At 50.3% G+C, this 26,516-nt stretch overlaps 1 protein-coding gene across 1 annotated transcript; it reads left to right on the top strand.

Annotated features, from left to right (window-relative positions):
* The first annotated feature begins 19,808 nt into the window (after positions 1-19,808).
* LOC147991401 (uncharacterized) lies at positions 19,809-20,469 on the top strand. Its single transcript, XM_087538658.1, has 2 exons — positions 19,809-19,829; positions 19,942-20,469. The coding sequence occupies exons 1-2, from the start codon at positions 19,809-19,811 to the stop codon at positions 20,467-20,469; spliced, it is 549 nt and encodes a 182-aa protein (XP_087394784.1).
* Positions 20,470-26,516: the final 6,047 nt, after the last annotated feature.

Below are 26,516 nucleotides of genomic sequence, written 5' to 3'. Positions count from 1 at the left end.
GTTCACCTGAGGGAGACAATGATAGGATTCCATCTTGACCGAATTCACATGGTATTTTTCGTAGTCCAATAAACAAGCCATATAATTTATAGTCTCCATGCAAGTCCCATGTCTTTTTCTATTTTTCAGTAAAAAGTCACCCATGGTGTTTTGTGCTAATATTGTTTTGTTTATTTTTGGATCAATGTACAGGTGTTTTTACCTTTAAGCTCATACAGTTTCTGGTACATGGTTGTTGCTAACTTTAGGAAGAAAACGTTTGAAGTCCTCTGCCCAAATAACATAATCGACTTGATTGCTGACGAAGCTCAGCTTGTAATCAAGAATTTCAAAGCGGCTTTCAAGCTGGCATACAAGAGATCACAAGTAAATGTGACTGACATGGGTGTGGCTTTCCGGAGTGTGTGCTCTTCAACTAAAGAGTAATGCAATCCAACGACTGAAATACTCAAGCAATTTTATGCATGATCCTTTTCAGTATTTTTTTCATCTAACTTTAGTGATGCAAAAAACATAATTATGAATTGCAGGGCAGATAGTGGGATCTTCACAATGAAGTTGGTACAAGGACATGATGGAGACAACACTTTGTGTTTCGAACCCGTAAGTCATAGCAACCACCCCTTTTCGTCTTTTTTGTATTTTTTGTTCAACTGATAACACACACATCACATATCCATGTAATGTAGCTCAACTTTTTGCTGCTTAAAACCTCATCCTTTTTTATGCTTTTTGTCAGGCCCATTTTTTTAGTCTCTCACAGGTGTTTTATCTTTTTTTATTCTTATATCCTGCTGCGTTTTTACACCAATATAACATGTTTTTTCCTTTTTTAGTTCAACTTAACTGTTATTTTTATGTAAAACAAAAACAGGAGCATGCAAAGAGCCTGCGCGAGAGTCTAACTTACTACATGGTTGCTCACCCTTGCAATGAAAACCTGATGCCAGAAACCAAAGAAATCTTAAGAAAATATGTGAGTATTGACTTATCTCTTTAATACCCCCCCACACACCCCACCTCTTTTTTATTTACCTGGTTTTTGCTACATCGTTTATTTTTTTGCTTTCTTTTAGTTATTGACAATGTTCTTAAACTTCTTCTTTCATTGAAAAAATAACTTTCTTTTTTTCTATGCGTGTTTTCTTTTCCGCAGAGTGTTCCATTTGACTACTCGGTACATATGACTAAAGGAAAATTCCCTTCATTTTTCTCTGTCTTTTTTGCAAACAGATTTTTTTCTCTTTTACCGTTTTTCCAAGTTTGTATGCATTCCCCCATGATTTCTAACATTTTTCTCTTCCTTTTCTCATGAACATAAATCTCACAGACTCCAGGGTATTCTCCATGGGGTCCTGTTGCACAACAATGTTAACTACATCTGGCTGGAAAAGGTCAGATTCTTTAAGAATACTTCACAAAATCAGTACTGGAATCCTTGCCCTTTTTGTCAGTTTCATTTTTTAGGGAAGCCACATGACCAAATACCGAAATATATTATATATAGATCATAATTTTTTTCTGAATAGTTAAGCTGGTTTTTAATACAAATAGGTTAGAATTTATACTGGGAAGTTGAAACCATGCCTGCCCCCCTCATTTTCCTTTTTTCCATTCAAACTTTCTTTATCTTCTTTTTCCAATGGTCTACTAGAGATTTTTGTCACCACTAATATACATTTTCTTTTGTATGCAGATCATCTCAACAGGACTAAATCATGACCCTAAGCTCCCGGAGGATCACCCAAGGAATGGCAAAATGCCGCACACATGAGAATGACTCATCGATAAGAGGATTATTTTGGCGAAATACAGTTTTTATTTAAATAGTTTTTTTTGCTATTTAGTATAGAAAACACATACAATTTTATATATGCTTTTTTTGGATAGTGATGACATTTTTGTCCAACACAAGTTCTTGATCTTTTTTTGTTCAGATACAAATCAATTGACAACACCGTCACCGCCGAGACAAGCACGTGACACCACCGCCACCTTGTCTTAGGGTTATATACCCCTGCGTTGCTGCGTTTATTCGAGTGATCCACAAACGATAAAAATCCCTCTTTTTGCCTAGCTCTATCTCGATGAGAGGAAACAAAAGCACTTTTTTACCTGTTGGGCAATCCTTTGATTAAGTCTTAAATGAGCCCCTCTAAAGTTTGAGGCAAATGAACGCATTTTTGTTCGTGACACCACTGCCACCATGTCTATCTTAGGGTAACGCGAGTCGAGGCGGACGTCGTCACGGTAGCGACGACGGAAGCCGAGACGAGCACGTGACACCACTGCTACCCTGTCTTACCGTAACGGGAGTCGAGGTGGACGTCGTCGCGGTAGCGACGATGGACGCCGAGACGAGCACGTGACACCACTGCCACCCTGTCTATCTTATGGTAACGCGAGTCGAGTCGGACGTCGTCGCGGTAGCGACGACGGACGCCGAGACGAGCACGTGACATCACTACCACCCTGTCTTAGCGTAACGTGAGTCGAGGCGGACGTCGTCGCGGTAGGGACGACGAACGCCGAGACGAGCACGTGACACCACTGCCACCCTGTCTTAGCGTAACGCGAGTCGAGGCGGTAGCGACGACGGACGCCGAGAGGAGCACGTGACACCACTGCCACCCTGTCTTACCGTAACGCGAGTCGAGGCGGACGTCGTCGCAGTAGCGACGACGGACGCCGAGACGAGCACATGACACCACTGCCATCTTGTCTATCTCAGGGTAACGCGAGTCGCGGCGGACGTCGTCGCGGTAGCGATGACGGACGTCGAGACGAGCACGTGACATCACTACCACCCTGTCTTAGTGTAACGCGAGTCGAGGCGGAAGTCGTCGCGGTAGCAACGACGGACGCCGAGACGAGCACGTGACACCACTGCCATCTTGTCTATCTCAGGGTAACGCGAGTCGCGGCGGACGTCGTCGCGGTAGCGATGACGGACGTCGAGACGAGCACGTGACATCACTACCACCCTGTCTTAGCGTAACGCGAGTCGAGGCGGAAGTCGTCGCGGTAGCGACGACGGACGCCAAGACGAGCACGTGACACCACTGCCACCCTGTCTATCTTACGATAACGCGAGTCGAGGCGGACGTCGTTGCTGTAGCGACGACGGACGCCGAGACGAGCACGTGACATCACTACCACCCTGTCTTTGCGTAACGCGAGTCGAGGCGGACGTCGTCGCGGTAGCGACAACGGACGCCGAGACGAGCACGTGACACCCCTGCCACCCTGTCTATCTTAGGGTAACGCGAGTCGAGGCGGACGTCGTCGTGGTAGCGACGACGGACGCCGAGACGAGCACGTGACACCACTGCCACCTTGTCTATCTTAGGGTAACGCGAGTCGAGGCGGACGTCGTCGCGGTAGCGACGACGGACGCCGAGACGAGCATTTGACATCACTACCACCGTGTCTTAGCGTAACGCGAGTCGAGGCGGACGTCGTCGCGGTAGCGACGACGAACGCCGAGACGAGCACGTGACACCACTACCACCCTGTCTTAGCGTAACGCGAGTCGAGGCGGACGTCGTCGCGGTAGCGACGACGGATGCCGAAACGAGCACGTGACACCACTACCACCCTGTCTTACCGTAACACGAGTCGAGGCGGACGTCGTCGCAGTAGCGACGATGGACGCCGAGACGAGCACGTGACACCACTGCCACCCTGTCTATCTTAGGGCAACGCGAGTCGAGGCGGACGTCGTCGCGGTAGTGACGACGGATGCCGAGACAAGCCCGTGACACCAATGCCACCTTGTCTATCTTAGGGTAACGCGACTCGAGGCGGACGTCGTCGCGGTAGCGACGACGGACGCCGAGACTAGCACGTGACACCACTGCCACCCTGTCTAACTTAGGGTAACGCGCGTCGAGGCGGACGTCGTCGCGGTAGCGACGACGAACGCCGAGACGAGCACGTGACATCACTCCCACCCTGTCTATCTTAGGGTAACGCGAGTCGAGGCGGACGTCGACGCGGTAGCGGCGATGGACGCCGAGACGAGCACGTGACATAACTACCACCCTGTCTTAGCGTAACGCGAGTCGAGGCGGACGTCGTCGCGGTAGCGACGACGGACGCCGAGACAAGCATGTGACATCACTCCACCCTGTATTAGCGTAACGCGAGTCGAGGCGGACGTCGTCGCGGTAGCGACGACGGACGCCTAGACGAGCATGTGACACCACCGCCGCCCTGTCTTAGTGTAACGCGAGTCGAGGCGGACGTCGTCGCGGTAGCGACGACGGACGCCGAGACGAGAACGTGATACCACTGCCACCCTGTCTTACCATAACGCGAGTCGAGGCGGACGTCGTCGCGGTAGCGACGATGGTCGCCGAGACGAGCACGTGACACCACTGCCACCCTGTCTATCTTAGGGCAATGCGAGTCAAGGCGGACGTTGTCACGGTAGCGACGACGGACGCCGAGACGAGCACGTGACACCACTGCCACCATGTCTATCTTAGGGTAACGCGAGTCAAGGCAGACGTCGTCGCGGTAGCAACGACGAACGCTGAGATGAGCATGTGACATCACTACCACCCTGTCTATCTTAGGGTAACGCGAGTCGAGGCGGACGTCGTCGCGGTAGCGGCGACGGACGCCGTGACGAGCACGTGACACCACTTTGTGTTTCTGGTACATGGTTATTGCTAACTTTAGGAAGAAAACGTTTGAAGTCCTCTGCCCAAATAACATAATCGACTTGATTGCTGACGAAGCTCAGCTTGTAATCAAGAATTTCAAAGCGGCTTTCAAGCTGGCATACAAGAGATCACAAGTAAATGTGACTGACATGGGTGTGGCTTTCCGGAGTGTGTGCTCTTCAACTAAAGAGTAATGCAATCCAACGACTGAAATACTCAAGCAATTTTATGCATGATCCTTTTCAGTATTTTTTTCATCTAACTTTAGTGATGCAAAAAACATAATTATGAATTGCAGGGCAGATAGTGGGATCTTCACAATGAAGTTGGTACAAGGACATGATGGAGACAACACTTTGTGTTTCGAACCCGTAAGTCATAGCAACCACCCCTTTTCGTCTTTTTTGTATTTTTTGTTCAACTGATAACACACACATCACATATCCATGTAATGTAGCTCAACTTTTTGCTGCTTAAAACCTCATCCTTTTTTATGCTTTTTGTCAGGCCCATTTTTTTAGTCTCTCACAGGTGTTTTATCTTTTTTTATTCTTATATCCTGCTGCGTTTTTACACCAATATAACATGTTTTTTCCTTTTTTAGTTCAACTTAACTGTTATTTTTATGTAAAACAAAAACAGGAGCATGCAAAGAGCCTGCGCGAGAGTCTAACTTACTACATGGTTGCTCACCCTTGCAATGAAAACCTGATGCCAGAAACCAAAGAAATCTTAAGAAAATATGTGAGTATTGACTTATCTCTTTAATACCCCCCCACACACCCCACCTCTTTTTTATTTACCTGGTTTTTGCTACATCGTTTATTTTTTGGCAAATTTTAACATGGTCCCTCTTACCTTCTTTTTTTACATGTGAGGTAAGAAGGTAAGAGTCAATCAAGCCATTCATTGATGAGATCAACGGCTAAGATCTATTTTATACTCTTACCTCTCATGTGAAAAGGGGGGGTAAGAGGGACCATGTTAAAACTGCTCTTATTTTTTTGCTTTCTTTTAGTTATTGACAATGTTCTTAAACTTCTTCTTTCATTGAAAAAATAACTTTCTTTTTTTCTATGCGTGTTTTCTTTTCCGCAGGGTGTTCCATTTGACTACTCGGTACATATGACTAAAGGAAAATTCCCTTCATTTTTCTCTGTCTTTTTTGCAAACAGATTTTTTTCTCTTTTACCGTTTTTCCAAGTTTGTATGCATTCCCCCATGATTTCTAACATTTTTCTCTTTCTTTTCTCATGAACATAAATCTCACAGACTCCAGGGTATTCTCCATGGGGTCCTGTTGCACAACAATGTTAACTACATCTGGCTGGAAAAGGTCAGATTCTTTAAGAATACTTCACAAAATCACTACTGGAATCCTTGCCCTTTTTGTCAGTTTCATTTTTTTAGGGAAGCCACATGACCAAATACCGAAATATATTATATATAGATCATAATTTTTTTCTGAATAGTTAAGCTGGTTTTTAATACAAATAGGTTAGAATTTATACTGGGAAGTTGAAACCATGCCTGCCCCCCTCATTTTCCTTTTTTCCATTCAAACTTTCTTTATCTTCTTTTTCCAATGGTCTACTAGAGATTTTTGTCACCACTAATATACATTTTCTTTTGTATGCAGATCATCTCAACAGGACTAAATCATGACCCTAAGCTCCCGGACGATCACCCAAGGAATGGAAAAATGCCGTACACATGAGAATGACTCATCGATAAGAGGATTATTTTGGCGAAATACAGTTTTTATTTAAATAGTTTTTTTTGCTATTTAGTATAGAAAACACATACAATTTTATATATGCTTTTTTTGGATAGTGATGACATTTTTGTCCAACACAAGTTCTTGATCTTTTTTTGTTCAGATACAAATCAATTGACAACACCGTCACCGCCGAGACAAGCACGTGACACCACCGCCACCTTGTCTTAGGGTTATATACCCCTGCGTTGCTGCGTTTATTCGAGTGATCCACAAACAATAAAAATCCCTCTTTTTGCCTAGCTCTATCTCCATGAGAGGAAACAAAAGCACTTTTTTACCTGTTGGGCAATCCTTTGATTAAGTCTTAAATGAGCCCCTCTAAAGTTTGAGGCAAATGAACGCATTTTTGTTCGTGACACCACTGCCACCATGTCTATCTTAGGGTAACGCGAGTCGAGGCGGACGTCGTCACGGTAGCGACGACGGAAGCCGAGACGAGCACGTGACACCACTGCCACCCTGTCTTACCGTAACGGGAGTCGAGGTGGACGTCGTCGCGGTAGCGACGATGGACGCCGAGACGAGCACGTGACACCACTGCCACCCTGTCTATCTTATGGTAACGCGAGTCGAGTCGGACGTCGTCGCGGTAGCGACCACGGACGCCGAGACGAGCACGTGACATCACTACCACCCTGTCTTAGCGTAACGTGAGTCGAGGCGGACGTCGTCGCGGTAGGGACGACGAACGCCGAGACGAGCACGTGACACCACTGCCACCCTGTCTTAGCGTAACGCGAGTCGAGGCGGTAGCGACGACGGACGCCGAGAGGAGCACGTGACACCACTGCCACCCTGTCTTACCGTAACGCGAGTCGAGGCGGACGTCGTCGCAGTAGCGACGACGGACGCCGAGACGAGCACATGACACCACTGCCATCTTGTCTATCTCAGGGTAACGCGAGTCGCGGCGGACGTCGTCGCGGTAGCGATGACGGACGCCGAGACGAGCACGTGACATCACTACCCCCCTGTCTTAGTGTAACGCGAGTCGAGGCGGAAGTCGTCGCGGTAGCGACGACGGACGCCGAGACGAGCACGTGACACCACTGCCATCTTGTCTATCTCAGGGTAACGCGAGTCGCGGCGGACGTCGTCGCGGTAGCGATGACGGACGTCGAGACGAGCACGTGACATCACTACCACCCTGTCTTAGCGTAACGCGAGTCGAGGCGGAAGTCGTCGCGGTAGCGACGACGGACGCCAAGACGAGCACGTGACACCACTGCCACCCTGTCTATCTTACGGTAACGCGAGTCGAGGCGGACGTCGTTGCTGTAGCGACGACGGACGCCGAGACAAGCACGTGACATCACTACCACCCTGTCTTTGCGTAACGCGAGTCGAGGCGGACGTCGTCGCGGTAGCGACAACGGACGCCGAGACGAGCACGTGACACCCCTGCCACCCTGTCTATCTTAGGGTAACGCGAGTCGAGGCGGACGTCGTCGCGGTAGCGACGACGGACGCCGAGACGAGCACGTGACACCACTGCCACCCTGTCTATCTTAGGGTAACGCGAGTCGAGGCGGACGTCGTCGCGGTAGCGACGACGGACGCCGAGACGAGCATTTGACATCACTACCACCGTGTCTTAGGGTAACGCGAGTCGAGGCGAACGTCGTCGCGGTAGCGACGACGAACGCCGAGACGAGCACGTGACACCACTACCACCCTGTCTTAGCGTAACGCGAGTCGAGGCGGACGTCGTCGCGGTAGCGACGACGGATGCCGAGACGAGCACGTGACACCACTACCACCCTGTCTTACCGTAACACGAGTCGAGGCGGACGTCGTCGCGGTAGCGACGATGGACGCCGAGACGAGCACGTGACACCACTGCCACCCTGTCTATCTTAGGGCAACGCGAGTCGAGGCGGACGTCGTCGCGGTAGCGACGACGGATGCCGACACGAGCCCGTGACACCAATGCCACCTTGTCTATCTTAGGGTAACGCGACTCGAGGCGGACGTCGTCGCGGTAGCGACGACGGACGCCGAGACTAGCACGTGACACCACTGCCACCCTGTCTAACTTAGGGTAACGCGCGTCAAGGCGGACGTCGTCGCGGTAGCGACGACGAACGCCGAGACGAGCACGTGACATCACTCCCACCCTGTCTATCTTAGGGTAACGCGAGTCGAGGCGGACGTCGTCGCGGTAGCGACGATGGACGCCGAGACGAGCACGTGACATAACTACCACCCTGTCTTAGCGTAACGCGAGTCGAGGCGGACGTCGTCGCGGTAGCGACGACGGACGCCGAGACAAGCATGTGACATCACTGCCACCTTGTATTAGCGTAACGCGAGTCGAGGCGGACGTCGTCGCGGTAGCGACGACGGACGCCGAGACGAGCATGTGACACCACCGCCGCCCTGTCTTAGCGTAACGCGAGTTGAGGCGGACGTCGTCGCGGTAGCGACGACGGACGCCGAGACGAGAACGTGATACCACTGCCACCCTGTCTTACCGTAACGCGAGTCGAGGCGGACGTCGTCGCGGTAGCGACGATGGTCGCCGAGACGAGCACGTGACACCACTGCCACCCTGTCTATCTTAGGGCAATGCGAGTCAAGGCGGACGTTGTCGCGGTAGCGACGACGGACGCCGAGACGAGCACGTGACACCACTGCCACCATGTCTATCTTAGGGTAACGCGAGTCAAGGCAGACGTCGTCGCGGTAGCAACGACGAACGCTGAGATGAGCATGTGACATCAGTACCACCCTGTCTATCTTAGGGTAACGCGAGTCAAGACGGACGTCGTCGCGGTAGCGGCGACGGACGCCGTGACGAGCACGTGACACCACTGCCACCCTGTCTATCTTAGGGTAACGCGAGTCGAGGCGGACGTCGTCGCGGCAGCGACGACGGACGCCGAGACGAGCACATGACATCACTACCACCCTATCTTAGCGTAACGGGAGTCGAGGCGGACGTCATTGCAGTAGCGACGACGGACGCCGAGACGAGCATGTGACACCACTGCCACCCTGTCTATCTTAGGGTAACGTGAGTCGAGGCGGACGTCGTCGCGGTAGCGACGACGGACGCCGATACGAGCACGTTACATCACTACCACCCTGTCTTAGCGTAACGCGAGTCGAGGCGGATGTCGTCGCGGTAGCGACGACGGACTCCAAGACGAGCACGTGACACCACTGCCACCCTGTCTATCTTAGGGTAACGCAAGTCGAGGCGGACGACGTCGCGGTAGCGACGACGGACACCGAGACGAGCCCGTGACACCACTGGCACCCTGTCTATCCGCGACGATGGATGCGAGACGAGCACGTGACGCCACTGCCACCCTGTCTATCTTAGGGTAACGTGAGTCGAGGCGGACGTCGTCGCGGTAGCGACGACGGACGCCGAGACGAGCACGTGACACCACTGGCACCCTGTCTATCCGCGACGACGGATGCGAGACGAGCACGTGACACCACTGCCACCCTGTCTATCTTAGGGTAACGCGAGTCGAGGCGGACGTCGTCGCAGTAGCGACGACGGACGCCGACACGAGCACGTGACATCAGTACCACCATGTCTTAGCGTAACGCGAATCGAGGCAGACGTCGTCGCGGTAGCGACGACGGACGCCGAGACGAGCACGTGACACCACTGCCACCCTGTCTATCTTATGGTAACGCGAGTCGAGTCGGACGTCGTCGCGGTAGCGACGACGGACGCCGAGACGAGCACGTGACACCACTGCCACCCTGTCTTAGCGTAACGCGAGTCGAGGCGGATGTCGTCGCGGTAGCGACGACGGATGCCAAGACGAGCACATGACACCACTGCCACCCTGTCTTAGCGTAACGCGAGTCGAGGCGGACATCGTCGCGGTAGCGGCGACGGACGCCGAGAGGAGCACATGACACCACTACCACCCTGTCTTACCGTAACGCGAGTCGATGCGGACGTCGTCGCAGTAGCGGCGATGGACGCCGAGACGAGCACGTGACACCACTGCCACCCTATCTATCTTAGGGTGACGCGAGTCGAGGCGGACATCGTCGCGGTAGCGAAGACGGACGCCGAGACGAGCAAGTGACATCACTACCACCCTGTCTTAGCGTAATGCGAGTCGAGGTGGACGTCGTCGCGGTAGCAACGACGGACGCCGAGACGAGCACGTGACATCACTGCCACCCTGTCTATCTTAGGGTAACGCGAGTCGAGGCGGACGTCGTCGCGGTAGCGACAACGGACGCCGAGACGAGCACATGACATCACTACCACCCTGTCTTAGCGTAACGGGAGTCGAGGCGGACGTCGTTGCAGTAGCGACGACGGACACCGAGACGAGCACGTGACACCACTGCCACCCTGTCTTAGCGTAACGCGAGTCGAGGCGATAGCAACGACGGACGCCGAGACGAGCACGTGACACCCCTGCCACCCTGTCTACCTTGGGGTAACGCGAGTCGAGGCGGACGTCGTCGCGGTAGCGACGACGGTCGCCGAGACGAGCACGTGACACCACTGCCACCCTGTCTATCTTAGGGTAACGCGAGTCGAGGCGGACGTCGTCGCGCTAGCGACGACGGACGCCGAGACGAGCATTTGACATCACTACCACCCTGTCTTAGCGTAACGCAAGTCGAGGCGGATGTCGTCGCGGTAGCTACGACGGACGCCGAGACGAGCACGTGACACCACTGCCACCCTGTCTATCTTAGGGTAACGCGAGCCGAGGCGGACGTCGTCGCCTTAGCGGCCACAGACGCCGAGACGAGCATTTGACATCACTACCACCCTGTCTTAGCGTAACACGAGTCGAGGCGGACGTCGTCGCGGTAGCGACGACGAACGCCGAGACGAGCACGTGACACCACTGCCACCCTGTCTGTCTTAGGGCCACGCGAGTTGAGGCGGACGTCGTCGCGGTAGCGACGACGGACGCCGAGACGAGCCCGTGACACCAATGCCACCTTGTCTATCTTAGGGTAACGCGACTCGAGGCGGACGTCGTCGCGGTAGCGACGACGGACGCCGAGACTAGCACGTGACACCACTGCCACCCTGTCTATCTTAGGGTAACGCGCGTCGAGGCGGACGTCGTCGCGGTAGCGACAACGGACGGCGAGACGAGCATTTGACATCACTACCACGCTGTCTTAGCGTAACGCGAGTCGAGGCGGACGTCGTCGCGGTAGCGACGACGAACGCCGAGACGAGCACGTGACACCACTGCAACCCTGTCTATCTTAGGGCAACGCGAGTCGAGGCGGACGTCGTCGCGGTAGCGACGACGGACGCCGAGACGAGCCTGTGACACCAATGCCACCTTGTCTATCTTAGGGTAACGCGACTCGAGGCGGACGTCGTCGCGGTAGGGACGACGGACGCCAAGACTAGCACGTGACACCACTGCCACCCTGTCTATCTTAGGGTAACGCGCGTCGAGGCGGACGTCGTCGCGGTAGCGACGACGGACGCCGAGACGAGCACGTGACATCACTACCACCCTGTCTATCTTAGGGTAACGGGAGTCGAGGCAGACGTCGTCGCGGTAGCGGCGACGGACGCCGAGACGAGCACGTGACATCACTACCACCCTGTCTATCTTAGGGTAACGCGAGTGGAGGCGGACGTCGTCGCGGTAGCGGCGACGGACGCCGAGACGAGCACGTGACATCACTACCACCCTGTCTTAGCGTAACGCGAGTCGAGGCGGACGTCGTCGCGGTAGCGACGACGGACGCGGAGACGAGCACGTGACACCACTGCCGCCCTGTCTTAGCGTAACGCGAGTCGAGGCGGACGTCGTCGCGGTAGCGACGAAGGACGCCGAGACGAGAACGTGATACCACTGCCACCCTGTCTTACCGTAACGCGAGTCGAGGCGGACGTCGTCGCGATAGCGACGATGGACGCCGAGACGAGCACGTGACAGCACTGCCACCCTGTCTATCTTAGGGCAATGCGAGTCGAGGCGGACGTCGTTGCGGTAGCGACGACGGACGTCGAGATGAGCACGTGACACCACTGCCGCCCTGTCTTAGCGTAACGCGAGTCGAGGCGAACGTCGTCCCGGTAGCGACGACGGACGCCGAGACGAGAACGTGATACCACTGCCACCCTGTCTTACCGTAACGCGAGTCGAGGCGGACGTCGTCGCGATAGCGACGATGGACGCCAAGACGAGCACGTGACACCACTGCCACCCTGTCTATCTTAGGGCAATGCGAGTCGAGGCGGACGTTGACACCACTTTTTTTGTTAACTTTTCATGCATGTTCTAAAGATGCTAAGCATGGTCTTTTCAAATTTTTTACACCAAATGTCACATCACTTTTTTTTAATTACTTCTTTTTGAGTTCTGTCTTTTCATAGTTTCATATAATCATGAATAATCTCGTCTCAGATTTCAGATTCTGGCATTAGGAGTTGCTAATAACTTGAAGGGAACAAGGAAATTGTTGGCTTTCTTCAATACATCCAACCAATAGAATTTATATCAACCATGGCTGAGCAGGCAAGAGCAGTGAGTTCCTTCTAATTTTTGCATTTACATAATTTATCTCAATTGATCACTTTCTTCACTACAGAAATGTTTTTATTCCTTACACTCGCTGATCTTTTTTCTTAATAAATAGGATTTTGCAACAAAGCTCTCGCTACGGAAATTCATGGCGACGGCGCAGCGTGTAACGCTAGATCAAAGACAGCTTGCCCGTAGCATGGGCCTGGATCATCTGCTTGACCTGAAATGTGATACTCTGCCGCGCGGTGTCGTTCATTATCTGGCATCGAACTTTGATGTACCCTCAAGGGCTATTGAACTCCCCAATGGGTTCAAGTTCACAATCACACCGTCATTCATACACCAGGTCCTGGGGATACCACTTGGCGGCAGAAGCATAGAGAAGAAGCAAAACCCAGCACTTAGATCACTAATTGCTCAGCAGACAAAATGCAAAGGAAACTACCCGACCATAAACGAGCTGGATGACTTGATACAACCTGGGCTAGATGGAGATTTACTCAAAAGGATTTTCACAATGTATGCGCTTACCGTGCTCCTCTGCCCTTCAAGCCATGGGGCTGCTAGTCCAGATTACTAACACATTCTGGAAGACCCTGAACAGATTGGCTCATTCGACTTCTGCATGTGCCAATGCTAAAAGCATGTGCCAACGCTGAAACCCTTCTTCGAATAATTGACACAATACCAGTTTCGTCCGATCTAGACCTGCCGCTCTACACGGAAGTATTGGAGGGGATGTACCCACGGAAAATTGAGGTTGCAGATACCGAGGCTGAACCAACCCACACTTTTAGCCTACTTCCTTATGTTCTTGATGAGAAAGCATTTTGGCACCGATCGCAGAGTCCACGAGACACAAATTTGCTAACCTCCAGGGAGCTCAATCTGTTTGAAGAATGGAAGGTCTTTACCAAGGTTGATGGTAGTCAAGGCCCAACCAGCAGCTACCCAATCAGGACTACCGAGGACATCACTAATAGAACAAAAGGACGACATGCATGTCCTTAAATGACACGGCTGACAATTGCGTTGCTTTGAAAAAAAGGGCAAGGATGTTTCAGAACATAGATGAGCTGTCGAGCAACCTTCATCGTGAGATGCCACACACTTTAACAACTGTAAGCGCATCATCACACGAGAAAGATCAGTCATCAAGCGACGCTAATCTTGGTCAAATCCAACAAACACCGGTCCATGGCACCTCTTCAGCTACCAACCAAGACTTCCCATGGGACGACCCTGATATGGTAGCGCGGTTGATCGAGTCTACCGATAGGATTGAGGAAGAGTGGTTTTCACAACAAAGACAAACTCAGTATACCACATCAGTTACACAAGACATCCACATATCAGAGATCAAGCCCAATGAGATATGTTGCAGCTTCAGCTCAAATCCAGTCGAAAGTGCTGTTTTCAATGACATTGTGTCACGAATACCACCTCATTCAAGGCAAAAGAGGTATCTCAGTAACAATCTCCTCTTTTTTTTGTTTTTTCTTCCTTTTTTCTCCTCAATGGGGATGCGCTGTCTGTATAACAAGCAATATTTTGTCCTTTTTCATTCCTCTTTTTTGTTCCCATCAAGCTTCTTTCCCACTCTGAATTTTCCATATTTTTCATTTTGTGGCAGCCCAAGAATAGTACAAATGGGCTCGACATGGGTTGAACATAGGGTTTTTGGCCTGAGCATGCAAGTGTATGGCCGGGTCAATAAGTAGGTGATCAATATGTTGGGAAAAGCAGTAATGGCCGAGCAGACTGAAAAGGACAGGCTCAATCTTCTCCCGCGAAGTTACTGGTCAAGATACTATGTCGAATGCGACATTGCTGTAAGTAGAAACATAAATATGTGCAGACAATACTCTTTTTTCCATCCAATGCTCTGTTTCTTTTTTGCGAGCCCCCCTCCTTTTCTTGGTGCCTTTGATGCATCTTTGATCCGATCAAAATTTTCCAGAAATTATTCCAAAAGGCATTTGAAACTTCATTGGCGTTATCTGTTCACCTGAGGGAGACAATGATAGGATTCCATCTTGACCGAATTCACATGGTATTTTTCGTAGTCCAATAAACAAGCCATATAATTTATAGTCTCCATGCAAGTCCCATGTCTTTTTCTATTTTTCAGTAAAAAGTCACCCATGGTGTTTTGTGCTAATATTGTTTTGTTTATTTTTGGATCAATGTACAGGTGTTTTTACCTTTAAGCTCATACAGTTTCTGGTACATGGTTGTTGCTAACTTTAGGAAGAAAACGTTTGAAGTCCTCTGCCCAAATAACATAATCGACTTGATTGCTGACGAAGCTCAGCTTGTAATCAAGAATTTCAAAGCGGCTTTCAAGCTGGCATACAAGAGATCACAAGTAAATGTGACTGACATGGGTGTGGCTTTCCGGAGTGTGTGCTCTTCAACTAAAGAGTAATGCAATCCAACGACTGAAATACTCAAGCAATTTTATGCATGATCCTTTTCAGTATTTTTTTCATCTAACTTTAGTGATGCAAAAAACATAATTATGAATTGCAGGGCAGATAGTGGGATCTTCACAATGAAGTTGGTACAAGGACATGATGGAGACAACACTTTGTGTTTCGAACCCGTAAGTCATAGCAACCACCCCTTTTCGTCTTTTTTGTATTTTTTGTTCAACTGATAACACACACATCACATATCCATGTAATGTAGCTCAACTTTTTGCTGCTTAAAACCTCATCCTTTTTTATGCTTTCTGTCAGGCCCATTTTTTTAGTCTCTCACAGGTGTTTTATCTTTTTTTATTCTTATATCCTGCTGCGTTTTTACACCAATATAACATGTTTTTTCCTTTTTTAGTTCAACTTAACTGTTATTTTTATGTAAAACAAAAACAGGAGCATGCAAAGAGCCTGCGCGAGAGTCTAACTTACTACATGGTTGCTCACCCTTGCAATGAAAACCTGATGCCAGAAACCAAAGAAATCTTAAGAAAATATGTGAGTATTGACTTATCTCTTTAATACCCCCCCACACACCCCACCTCTTTTTTATTTACCTGGTTTTTGCTACATCGTTTATTTTTTTGCTTTCTTTTAGTTATTGACAATGTTCTTAAACTTCTTCTTTCATTGAAAAAATAACTTTCTTTTTTTCTATGCGTGTTTTCTTTTCCGCAGGGTGTTCCATTTGACTACTCGGTACATATGACTAAAGGAAAATTCCCTTCATTTTTCTCTGTCTTTTTTGCAAACAGATTTTTTTCTCTTTTACCGTTTTTCCAAGTTTGTATGCATTCCCCCATGATTTCTAACATTTTTCTCTTTCTTTTCTCATGAACATAAATCTCACAGACTCCAGGGTATTCTCCATGGGGTCCTGTTGCACAACAATGTTAACTACATCTGGCTGGAAAAGGTCAGATTCTTTAAGAATACTTCACAAAATCAGTACTGGAATCCTTGCCCTTTTTGTCAGTTTCATTTTTTTAGGGAAGCCACATGACCAAATACCGAAATATATTATATATAGATCATAATTTTTTTCTGAATAGTTAAGCTGGTTTTTAATACAAATAGGTTAGAATTTATACTGGGAAGTTGAAACCATGCCTGCCCCCCTCATTTTCCTTTTTTCAATTCAAACTTTCTTTATCTTCTTTTTCCAATGGTCTACTAGAGATTTTTGTCACCACTAATATACATTTTCTTTTGTATGCAGATCATCTCAACAGGACTAAATCATGACCCTAAGCTCCCGGAGGATCACCCAAGGAATGGCAAAATGCCGCACACATGAGAATGACTCATCGATAAGAGGATTATTTTGGCGAAATACAGTTTTTATTTAAATAGTTTTTTTTGCTATTTAGTATAGAAAACACATACAATTTATATATGCTTTTTTTGGATAGTGATGACATTTTTGTCCAACACAAGTTCTTGATCTTTTTTTGTTCAGATACAAATCAATTGACAACACCGTCACCGCCGAGACAAGCACGTGACACCACCGCCACCTTGTCTTAGGGTTATATACCCCTGCGTTGCTGCGTTTATTCGAGTGATCCACAAACGATAAAAATCCCTCTTTTTGCCTAGCTCTATCTCGATGAGAGGAAACAAAAGCACTTTTTTACCTGTTGGGCAATCCTTTGATTAAGTCTTAAATGAGCCCCTCTAAAGTTTGAGGCAAATGAACGCATTTTTGTTCGTGACACCACTGCCACCATGTCTATCTTAGGGTAACGCGAGTCGAGGCGGACGTCGTCACGGTAGCGACGACGGAAGCCGAGACGAGCACGTGACACCACTGCCACCCTGTCTTACCGTAACGGGAGTCGAGGTGGACGTCGTCGCGGTAGCGACGATGGACGCCGAGACGAGCACGTGACATCACTACCACCCTGTCTTAGCGTAACGTGAGTCGAGGCGGACGTCGTCGCGGTAGGGACGACGAACGCCGAGATGAGCACGTGACACCACTGCCACCCTGTCTTAGCGTAACGCGAGTCGAGGCGGTAGCGACGACGGACGCCGAGAGGAGCACGTGACACCACTGCCACCCTGTCTTACCGTAACGCGAGTCGAGGCGGACGTCGTCGCAGTAGCGACGACGGACGCCGAGACGAGCACATGACACCACTGCCATCTTGTCTATCTCAGGGTAACGCGAGTCGCGGCGGACGTCGTCGCGGTAGCGATGACGGACGTCGAGACGAGCACGTGACATCACTACCACCCTGTCTTAGTGTAACGCGAGTCGAGGCGGAAGTCGTCGCGGTAGCAACGACGGACGCCGAGAAGAGCACGTGACACCACTGCCATCTTGTCTATCTCAGGGTAACGCGAGTCGCGGCGGACGTCGTCGCGGTAGCGATGACGGACGTCGAGACGAGCACGTGACATCACTACCACCCTGTCTTAGCGTAACGCGAGTCAAGGCGGAAGTCGTCGCGGTAGCGACGACGGACGCCAAGACGAGCACGTGACACCACTGCCACCCTGTCTATCTTACGGTAACGCGAGTCGAGGCGGACGTCGTTGCTGTAGCGACGACGGACGCCGAGACGAGCACGTGACATCACTACCACCCTGTCTTTGCGTAACGCGAGTCGAGGCGGACGTCGTCGCGGTAGCGACAACGGACGCCGAGACGAGCACGTGACACCCCTGCCACCGTGTCTATCTTAGGGTAACGCGAGTCGAGGCGGACGTCGTCGCGGTAGCGACGACGGACGCCGAGACGAGCACGTGACACCACTGCCACCCTGTCTATCTTAGGGTAACGCGAGTCGAGGCGGACGTCGTCGCGGTAGCGACGACGGACGCCGAGACGAGCATTTGACATCACTACCACCGTGTCTTAGCGTAACGCGAGTCGAGGCGGACGTCGTCGCGGTTGCGACGACGAACGCCGAGACGAGCACGTGACACCACTACCACCCTGTCTTAGCGTAACGCGAGTCGAGGCGGACGTCGTCGCGGTAGCGACGACGGATGCCGAGACGAGCACATGACACCACTACCACCCTGTCTTACCGTAACACGAGTCGAGGCGGACGTCGTCGCGGTAGCGACGATGGACGCCGAGACGAGCACGTGACACCACTGCCACCCTGTCTATCTTAGGGCAACGCGAGTCGAGGCGGACGTCGTCGCGGTAGCGACGACGGACGCCGAGACGAGCCCGTGACACCAATGCCACCCTGTCTATCTTAGGGTAACGCGACTCGAGGCGGACGTCGTCGCGGTAGCGACGACGGACGCCAAGACTAGCACGTGACACCACTGCCACCCTGTCTATCTTAGGGTAACGCGCGTCGAGGCGGACGTCGTCGCGGTAGCGACGACGGACGCCGAGACGAGCACGTGACATCACTACCACCCTGTCTATCTTAGGGTAACGGGAGTCGAGGCGGACGTCGTCGCGGTAGCGGCGACGGACGCCGAGACGAGCACGTGACATCACTACCACCCTGTCTATCTTAGGGTAACGCGAGTCGAGGCGGACGTCGTCGCGGTAGCGGCGACGGACGCCGAGACGAGCACGTGACATCACTACCACCCTGTCTTAGCGTAACGCGAGTCGAGGCGGACGTCGTCGCGGTAGCGACGACGGACGCGGAGACGAGCACGTGACACCACTGCCGCCCTGTCTTAGCGTAACGCGAGTCGAGGCGGACGTCGTCGCGATAGCGACGACGGACGCCGAGACGAGAACGTGATACCACTGCCACCCTGTCTTACCGTAACGCGAGTCGAGGCGGACGTCGTCGCGATAGCGACGATGGACGCCGAGACGAGCACGTGACACCACTGCCACCCTGTCTATCTTAGGGCAATGCGAGTCGAGGCGGACGTCGTTGCGGTAGCGACGACGGACGTCGAGACGAGCACGTGACACCACTGCCGCCCTGTCTTAGCGTAACGCGAGTCGAGGCGAACGTCGTCGCGGTAGCGATGACGGACGCCGAGACGAGAACGTGATACCACTGCCACCCTGTCTTACCGTAACGCGAGTCGAGGCGGACGTCGTCGCGATAGCGACGATGGACGCCAAGACGAGCACGTGACACCACTGCCACGCTGTCTATCTTAGGGCAATGCGAGTCGAGGCGGACGTTGACACCACTTTTTTTGTTAACTTTTCATGCATGTTCTAAAGATGCTAAGCATGGTCTTTTCAAATTTTTTACACCAAATGTCACATCACTTTTTTTTAATTACTTCCTTTTGAGTTCTGTCTTTTCATAGTTTCACATAATCATGAATAATCTCGTCACAGATTTCAGATTCTGGCATTAGGAGTTGCTAATAACTTGAAGGGAACAAGGAAATTGTTGGCTTTCTTCAATACATCCAACCAATAGAATTTATATCAACCATGGCTGAGCAGGCAAGAGCAGTGAGTTCCTTCTAATTTTTGCATTTACATAATTTATCTCAATTGATCACTTTCTTCACTACAGAAATGTTTTTATTCCTTACACTCGCTGATCTTTTTTCTTAATAAATAGGATTTTGCAACAAAGCTCTCGCTACGGAAATTCATGGCGACGGCGCAGCGTGTAACGCTAGATCAAAGACAGCTTGCCCGTAGCATGGGCCTGGATCATCTGCTTGACCTGAAATGTGATACTCTGCCGCGCGGTGTCGTTCATTATCTGGCATCGAACTTTGATGTACCCTCAAGGGCTATTGAACTCCCCAATGGGTTCAAGTTCACAATCACACCGTCATTCATACACCAGGTCCTGGGGATACCACTTGGCGGCAGAAGCATAGAGAAGAAGCAAAACCCAGCACTTAGATCACTAATTGCTCAGCAGACAAAATGCAAAGGAAACTACCCGACCATAAACGAGCTGGATGACTTGACACAACCTGGGCTAGATGGAGATTTATTCAAAAGGATTTTCACAATGTATGCACTTACCGTGCTCCTCTGCCCTTCAAGCCATGGGGCTGCTAGTCCAGATTACTACCACATTCTGGAAGACCCTGAACAGATTGGCTCATTCGACTTCTGCATGTGCCAATGCTAAAAGCATGTGCCAACGCTGAAACCCTTCTTCGAATAATTGACACAATACCAGTTTCGTCCGATCTAGACCTGCCGCTCTACACGGAAGTATTGGAGGGGATGTACCCACGGAAAATTGAGGTTGCAGATACCGAGGCTGAACCAACCCACACTTTTAGCCTACTTCCTTATGTTCTTGATGAGAAAGCATTTTGGCACCGATCGCAGAGTCCATGAGACACAAATTTGCTAACCTCCAGGGAGCTCAATCTGTTTGAAGAATGGAAGGTCTTTACCAAGGTTGATGGTAGTCAAGGCCCAACCAGCAGCTACCCAATCAGGACGACCGAGGACATCACTAATAGAACAAAAGGACGACATGCATGTCCTTAAATGACACGGCTGACAATTGCGTTGCTTTGAAAAAAAGGGCAAGGATGTTTCAGAACATAGATGAGCTGTCGAGCAACCTTCATCGTGAGATGCCACACACTTTAACAACTGTAAGCGCATCATCACACGAGAAAGATCAGTCATCAAGCGACGCTAATCTTGGTCAAATCCAACAAACACCGGTCCATGGCACCTCTTCAGCTACCAACCAAGACTTCCCATGGGACGACCCTGATATGGTAGCGCGGTTGATTGAGTCTACCGATAGGATTGAGGAAGAGTGGTTTTCACAACAAAGACAAACTCAGTATACCACATCAGTTACACAAGACATCCACATATCAAAGATCAAGCCCAATGAGATATGTTGCAGCTTCAGCTCAAATCCAGTCGAAAGTGCTATTTTCAATGACATTGTGTCACGAATACCACCTCATTCAAGGCAAAAGAGGTATCTCAGTAACAATCTCCTCTTTTTTTGTTTTTTCTTCCTTTTTTCTCCTCAATGGGGATGCGCTGTCTGTATAACAAGCAATATTTTGTCCTTTTTCATTCCTCTTTTTTGTTCCCATCAAGCTTCTTTCCCACTCTGAATTTTCCATATTTTTCATTTTGTGGCAGCCCAAGAATAGTACAAATGGGCTCGACATGGGTTGAACATAGGGTTTTTGGCCTGAGCATGCAAGTGTATGGCCGGGTCAATAAGTAGGTGATCAATATGTTGGGAAAAGCAGTAATGGCCGAGCAGACTGAAAAGGACAGGCTCAATCTTCTCCCGCGAAGTTACTGGTCAAGATACTATGTCGAATGCGACATTGCTGTAAGTAGAAACATAAATATGTGCAGACAATACTCTTTTTTCCATCCAATGCTCTGTTTCTTTTTTGCGAGCCCCCCTCCTTTTCTTGGTGCCTTTGATGCATCTTTGATCCGATCAAAATTTTCCAGAAATTATTCCAAAAGGCATTTGAAACTTCATTGGCGTTATCTGTTCACCTGAGGGAGACAATGATAGGATTCCATCTTGACCGAATTCACATGGTATTTTTCGTAGTCCAATAAACAAGCCATATAATTTATAGTCTCCATGCAAGTCCCATGTCTTTTTCTATTTTTCAGTAAAAAGTCACCCATGGTGTTTTGTGCTAATATTGTTTTGTTTATTTTTGGATCAATGTACAGGTGTTTTTACCTTTAAGCTCATACAGTTTCTGGTACATGGTTGTTGCTAACTTTAGGAAGGAAACGTTTGAAGTCCTCTGCCCAAATAACATAATCGACTTGATTGCTGACGAAGCTCAGCTTGTAATCAAGAATTTCAAAGCGGCTTTCAAGCTGGCATACAAGAGATCACAAGTAAATGTGACTGACATGGGTGTGGCTTTCCGGAGTGTGTGCTCTTCAACTAAAGAGTAATGCAATCCAACGACTGAAATACTCAAGCAATTTTATGCATGATCCTTTTCAGTATTTTTTTCATCTAACTTTAGTGATGCAAAAAACATAATTATGAATTGCAGGGCAGATAGTGGGATCTTCACAATGAAGTTGGTACAAGGACATGATGGAGACAACACTTTGTGTTTCGAACCCGTAAGTCATAGCAACCACCCCTTTTCGTCTTTTTTGTATTTTTTGTTCAACTGATAACACACACATCACATATCCATGTAATGTAGCTCAACTTTTTGCTGCTTAAAACCTCATCCTTTTTTATGCTTTTTGTCAGGCCCATTTTTTTAGTCTCTCACAGGTGTTTTATCTTTTTTTATTCTTATATCCTGCTGCGTTTTTACACCAATATAACATGTTTTTTCCTTTTTTAGTTCAACTTAACTGTTATTTTTATGTAAAACAAAAACAGGAGCATGCAAAGAGCCTGCGCGAGAGTCTAACTTACTACATGGTTGCTCACCCTTGCAATGAAAACCTGATGCCAGAAACCAAAGAAATCTTAAGAAAATATGTGAGTATTGACTTATCTCTTTAATACCCCCCCACACACCCCACCTCTTTTTTATTTACCTGGTTTTTGCTACATCGTTTATTTTTTTGCTTTCTTTTAGTTATTGACAATGTTCTTAAACTTCTTCTTTCATTGAAAAAATAACTTTCTTTTTTTCTATGCGTGTTTTCTTTTCCGCAGGGTGTTCCATTTGACTACTCGGTACATATGACTAAAGGAAAATTCCCTTCATTTTTCTCTGTCTTTTTTGCAAACAGATTTTTTTCTCTTTTACCGTTTTTCCAAGTTTGTATGCATTCCCCCATGATTTCTAACATTTTTCTCTTTCTTTTCTCATGAACATAAATCTCACAGACTCCAGGGTATTCTCCATGGGGTCCTGTTGCACAACAATGTTAACTACATCTGGCTGGAAAAGGTCAGATTCTTTAAGAATACTTCACAAAATCAGTACTGGAATCCTTGCCCTTTTTGTCAGTTTCATTTTTTTAGGGAAGCCACATGACCAAATACCGAAATATATTATATATAGATCATAATTTTTTTCTGAATAGTTAAGCTGGTTTTTAATACAAATAGGTTAGAATTTATACTGGGAAGTTGAAACCATGCCTGCTCCCCTCATTTTCCTTTTTTCAATTCAAACTTTCTTTATCTTCTTTTTCCAATGGTCTACTAGAGATTTTTGTCACCACTAATATACATTTTCTTTTGTATGCAGATCATCTCAACAGGACTAAATCATGACCCTAAGCTCCCGGAGGATCACCCAAGGAATGGCAAAATGCCGCACACATGAGAATGACTCATCGATAAGAGGATTATTTTGGCGAAATACAGTTTTTATTTAAATAGTTTTTTTTGCTATTTAGTATAGAAAACACATACAATTTTATATATGCTTTTTTTGGATAGTGATGACATTTTTGTCCAACACAAGTTCTTGATCTTTTTTTGTTCAGATACAAATCAATTGACAACACCGTCACCGCCGAGACAAGCACGTGACACCACCGCCACCTTGTCTTAGGGTTATATACCCCTGCGTTGCTGCGTTTATTCGAGTGATCCACAAACGATAAAAATCCCTCTTTTTGCCTAGCTCTATCTCGATGAGAGGAAACAAAAGCACTTTTTTACCTGTTGGGCAATCCTTTGATTAAGTCTTAAATGAGCCCCTCTAAAGTTTGAGGCAAATGAACGCATTTTTGTTCGTGACACCACTGCCACCATGTCTATCTTAGGGTAACGCGAGTCGAGGCGGACGTCGTCACGGTAGCGACGACGGAAGCCGAGACGAGCACGTGACACCACTGCCACCCTGTCTTACCGTAACGGGAGTCGAGGTGGACGTCGTCGCGGTAGCGACGATGGACGCCGAGACGAGCACGTGACATCACTACCACCCTGTCTTAGCGTAACGTGAGTCAAGGCGGACGTCGTCGCGGTAGGGACGACGAACGCCGAGATGAGCACGTGACACCACTGCCACCCTGTCTTAGCGTAACGCGAGTCGAGGCGGTAGCGACGACGGACGCCGAGAGGAGCACGTGACACCACTGCCACCCTGTCTTACCGTAACGCGAGTCGAGGCGGACGTCGTCGCAGTAGCGACGACGGACGCCGAGACGAGCACATGACACCACTGCCATCTTGTCTATCTCAGGGTAACGCGAGTCGAGGCGGACGTCGTCGCGGTAGCGACGACGGATGCCGAGACGAGCACGTGACACCACTACCACCCTGTCTTACCGTAACACGAGTCGAGGCGGACGTCGTCGCGGTAGCGACGATGGATGCCGAGACGAGCACGTGACACCACTGCCACCCTGTCTATCTTAGGGCAACGCGAGTCGAGGCGGACGTCGTCGCGGTAGCGACGACGGATGCCGAGACAAGCCCGTGACACCAATGCCACCTTGTCTATCTTAGGGTAACGCGACTCGAGGCGGACGTCGTCGCGGTAGCGACGACGGACGCCGAGACTAGCACGTGACACCACTCCCACCCTGTCTATCTTAGGGTAACGCGAGTCGAGGCGGACGTCAACGCGGTAGCGGCGATGGACGCCGAGACGAGCACGTGACATAACTACCACCCTGTCTATCTTAGGGTAACGGGAGTCGAGGCGGACGTCGTCGCGGTAGCGGCGACGGACGCCGAGACGAGCACGTGACACCACTGCCACCCTGTCTATCTTAGGGTAACGCGAGTCGAGGCGGACGTCGTCGCGGTAGCGACGACGGACGCCGAGACGAGCATTTGATATCACTACCACCGTGTCTTAGCGTAACGCGAGTCGAGGCGGACGTCGTCGCGGTAGCGACGACGAACGCCGAGATGAGCACGTGACACCACTACCACCCTGTCTTAGCGTAACGCGAGTCGAGGCGGACGTCGTCGCGGTAGCGACGACGGATGCCGAGACGAGCACGTGACACCACTACCACCCTGTCTTACCGTAACACGAGTCGAGGCGGACGTCGTCGCGGTAGCGACGATGGACGCCGAGACGAGCACGTGACATCACTGCCACCCTGTCTATCTTAGGGCAACGCGAGTCGAGGCGGACGTCGTCGCGGTAGCGACGACGGATGCCGAGACAAGCCCGTGACACCAATGCCACCTTGTCTATCTTAGGGTAACGCGACTCGAGGCGGACGTCGTCGCGGTAGCGACGACGGACGCCGAGACTAGCACGTGAGACCACTGCCACCCTGTCTAACTTAGGGTAACGCGCGTCGAGGCGGACGTCGTCGCGGTAGCGACGACGAACGCCGAGACGAGCACGTGACATCACTCCCACCCTGTCTATCTTAGGGTAACGCGAGTCGAGGCGGACGTCGACGCGGTAGCGGCGATGGACGCCGAGACGAGCACGTGACATAACTACCACCCTGTCTTAGCGTAACGCGAGTCGAGGCGGACGTCGTCGCGGTAGCGACGACGGACGCCGAGACTAGCATGTGACATCACTGCCACCCTGTATTAGCGTAACGCGAGTCGAGGCGGACGTCGTCGCGGTAGCGACGACGGACGCCGAGACGAGCATGTGACACCACCGCCGCCCTGTCTTAGCGTAACGGGAGTCGAGGTGGACGTCGTCGCGGTAGCGACGATGGACGCCGAGACGAGCACGTGACATCACTACCACCCTGTCTTAGCGTAACGTGAGTCAAGGCGGACGTCGTCGCGGTAGGGACGACGAACGCCGAGATGAGCACGTGACACCACTGCCACCCTGTCTTAGCGTAACGCGAGTCGAGGCGGTAGCGACGACGGACGCCGAGAGGAGCACGTGACACCACTGCCACCCTGTCTTACCGTAACGCGAGTCGAGGCGGACGTCGTCGCAGTAGCGACGACGGACGCCGAGACGAGCACATGACACCACTGCCATCTTGTCTATCTCAGGGTAACGCGAGTCGAGGCGGACGTCGTCGCGGTAGCGACGACGGATGCCGAGACGAGCACGTGACACCACTACCACCCTGTCTTACCGTAACACGAGTCGAGGCGGACGTCGTCGCGGTAGCGACGATGGATGCCGAGACGAGCACGTGACACCACTGCCACCCTGTCTATCTTAGGGCAACGCGAGTCGAGGCGGACGTCGTCGCGGTAGCGACGACGGATGCCGAGACAAGCCCGTGACACCAATGCCACCTTGTCTATCTTAGGGTAACGCGACTCGAGGCGGACGTCGTCGC

Source organism: Triticum urartu, chromosome 1A (genome assembly GCF_056163025.1).
Source record: "Triticum urartu cultivar PI428250 chromosome 1A, HENAU_Tu73, whole genome shotgun sequence".
Lineage (NCBI taxonomy): Eukaryota > Viridiplantae > Streptophyta > Magnoliopsida > Poales > Poaceae > Triticum > Triticum urartu.
This window is presented reverse-complemented; position numbering and strand designations above follow the sequence as displayed.

Excerpts from the sequence above, each read along its gene's own strand:
- LOC147991401 (XM_087538658.1), top strand. The coding sequence starts at position 19,809 with ATGGCTGAGCAGGCAAGAGCA. Across the intron at positions 19,830-19,941 it reads TGGCTGAGCAGGCAAGAGCA|GATTTTGCAACAAAGCTCTC; the intron begins GTGAGTTCCTTC and ends CTTAATAAATAG.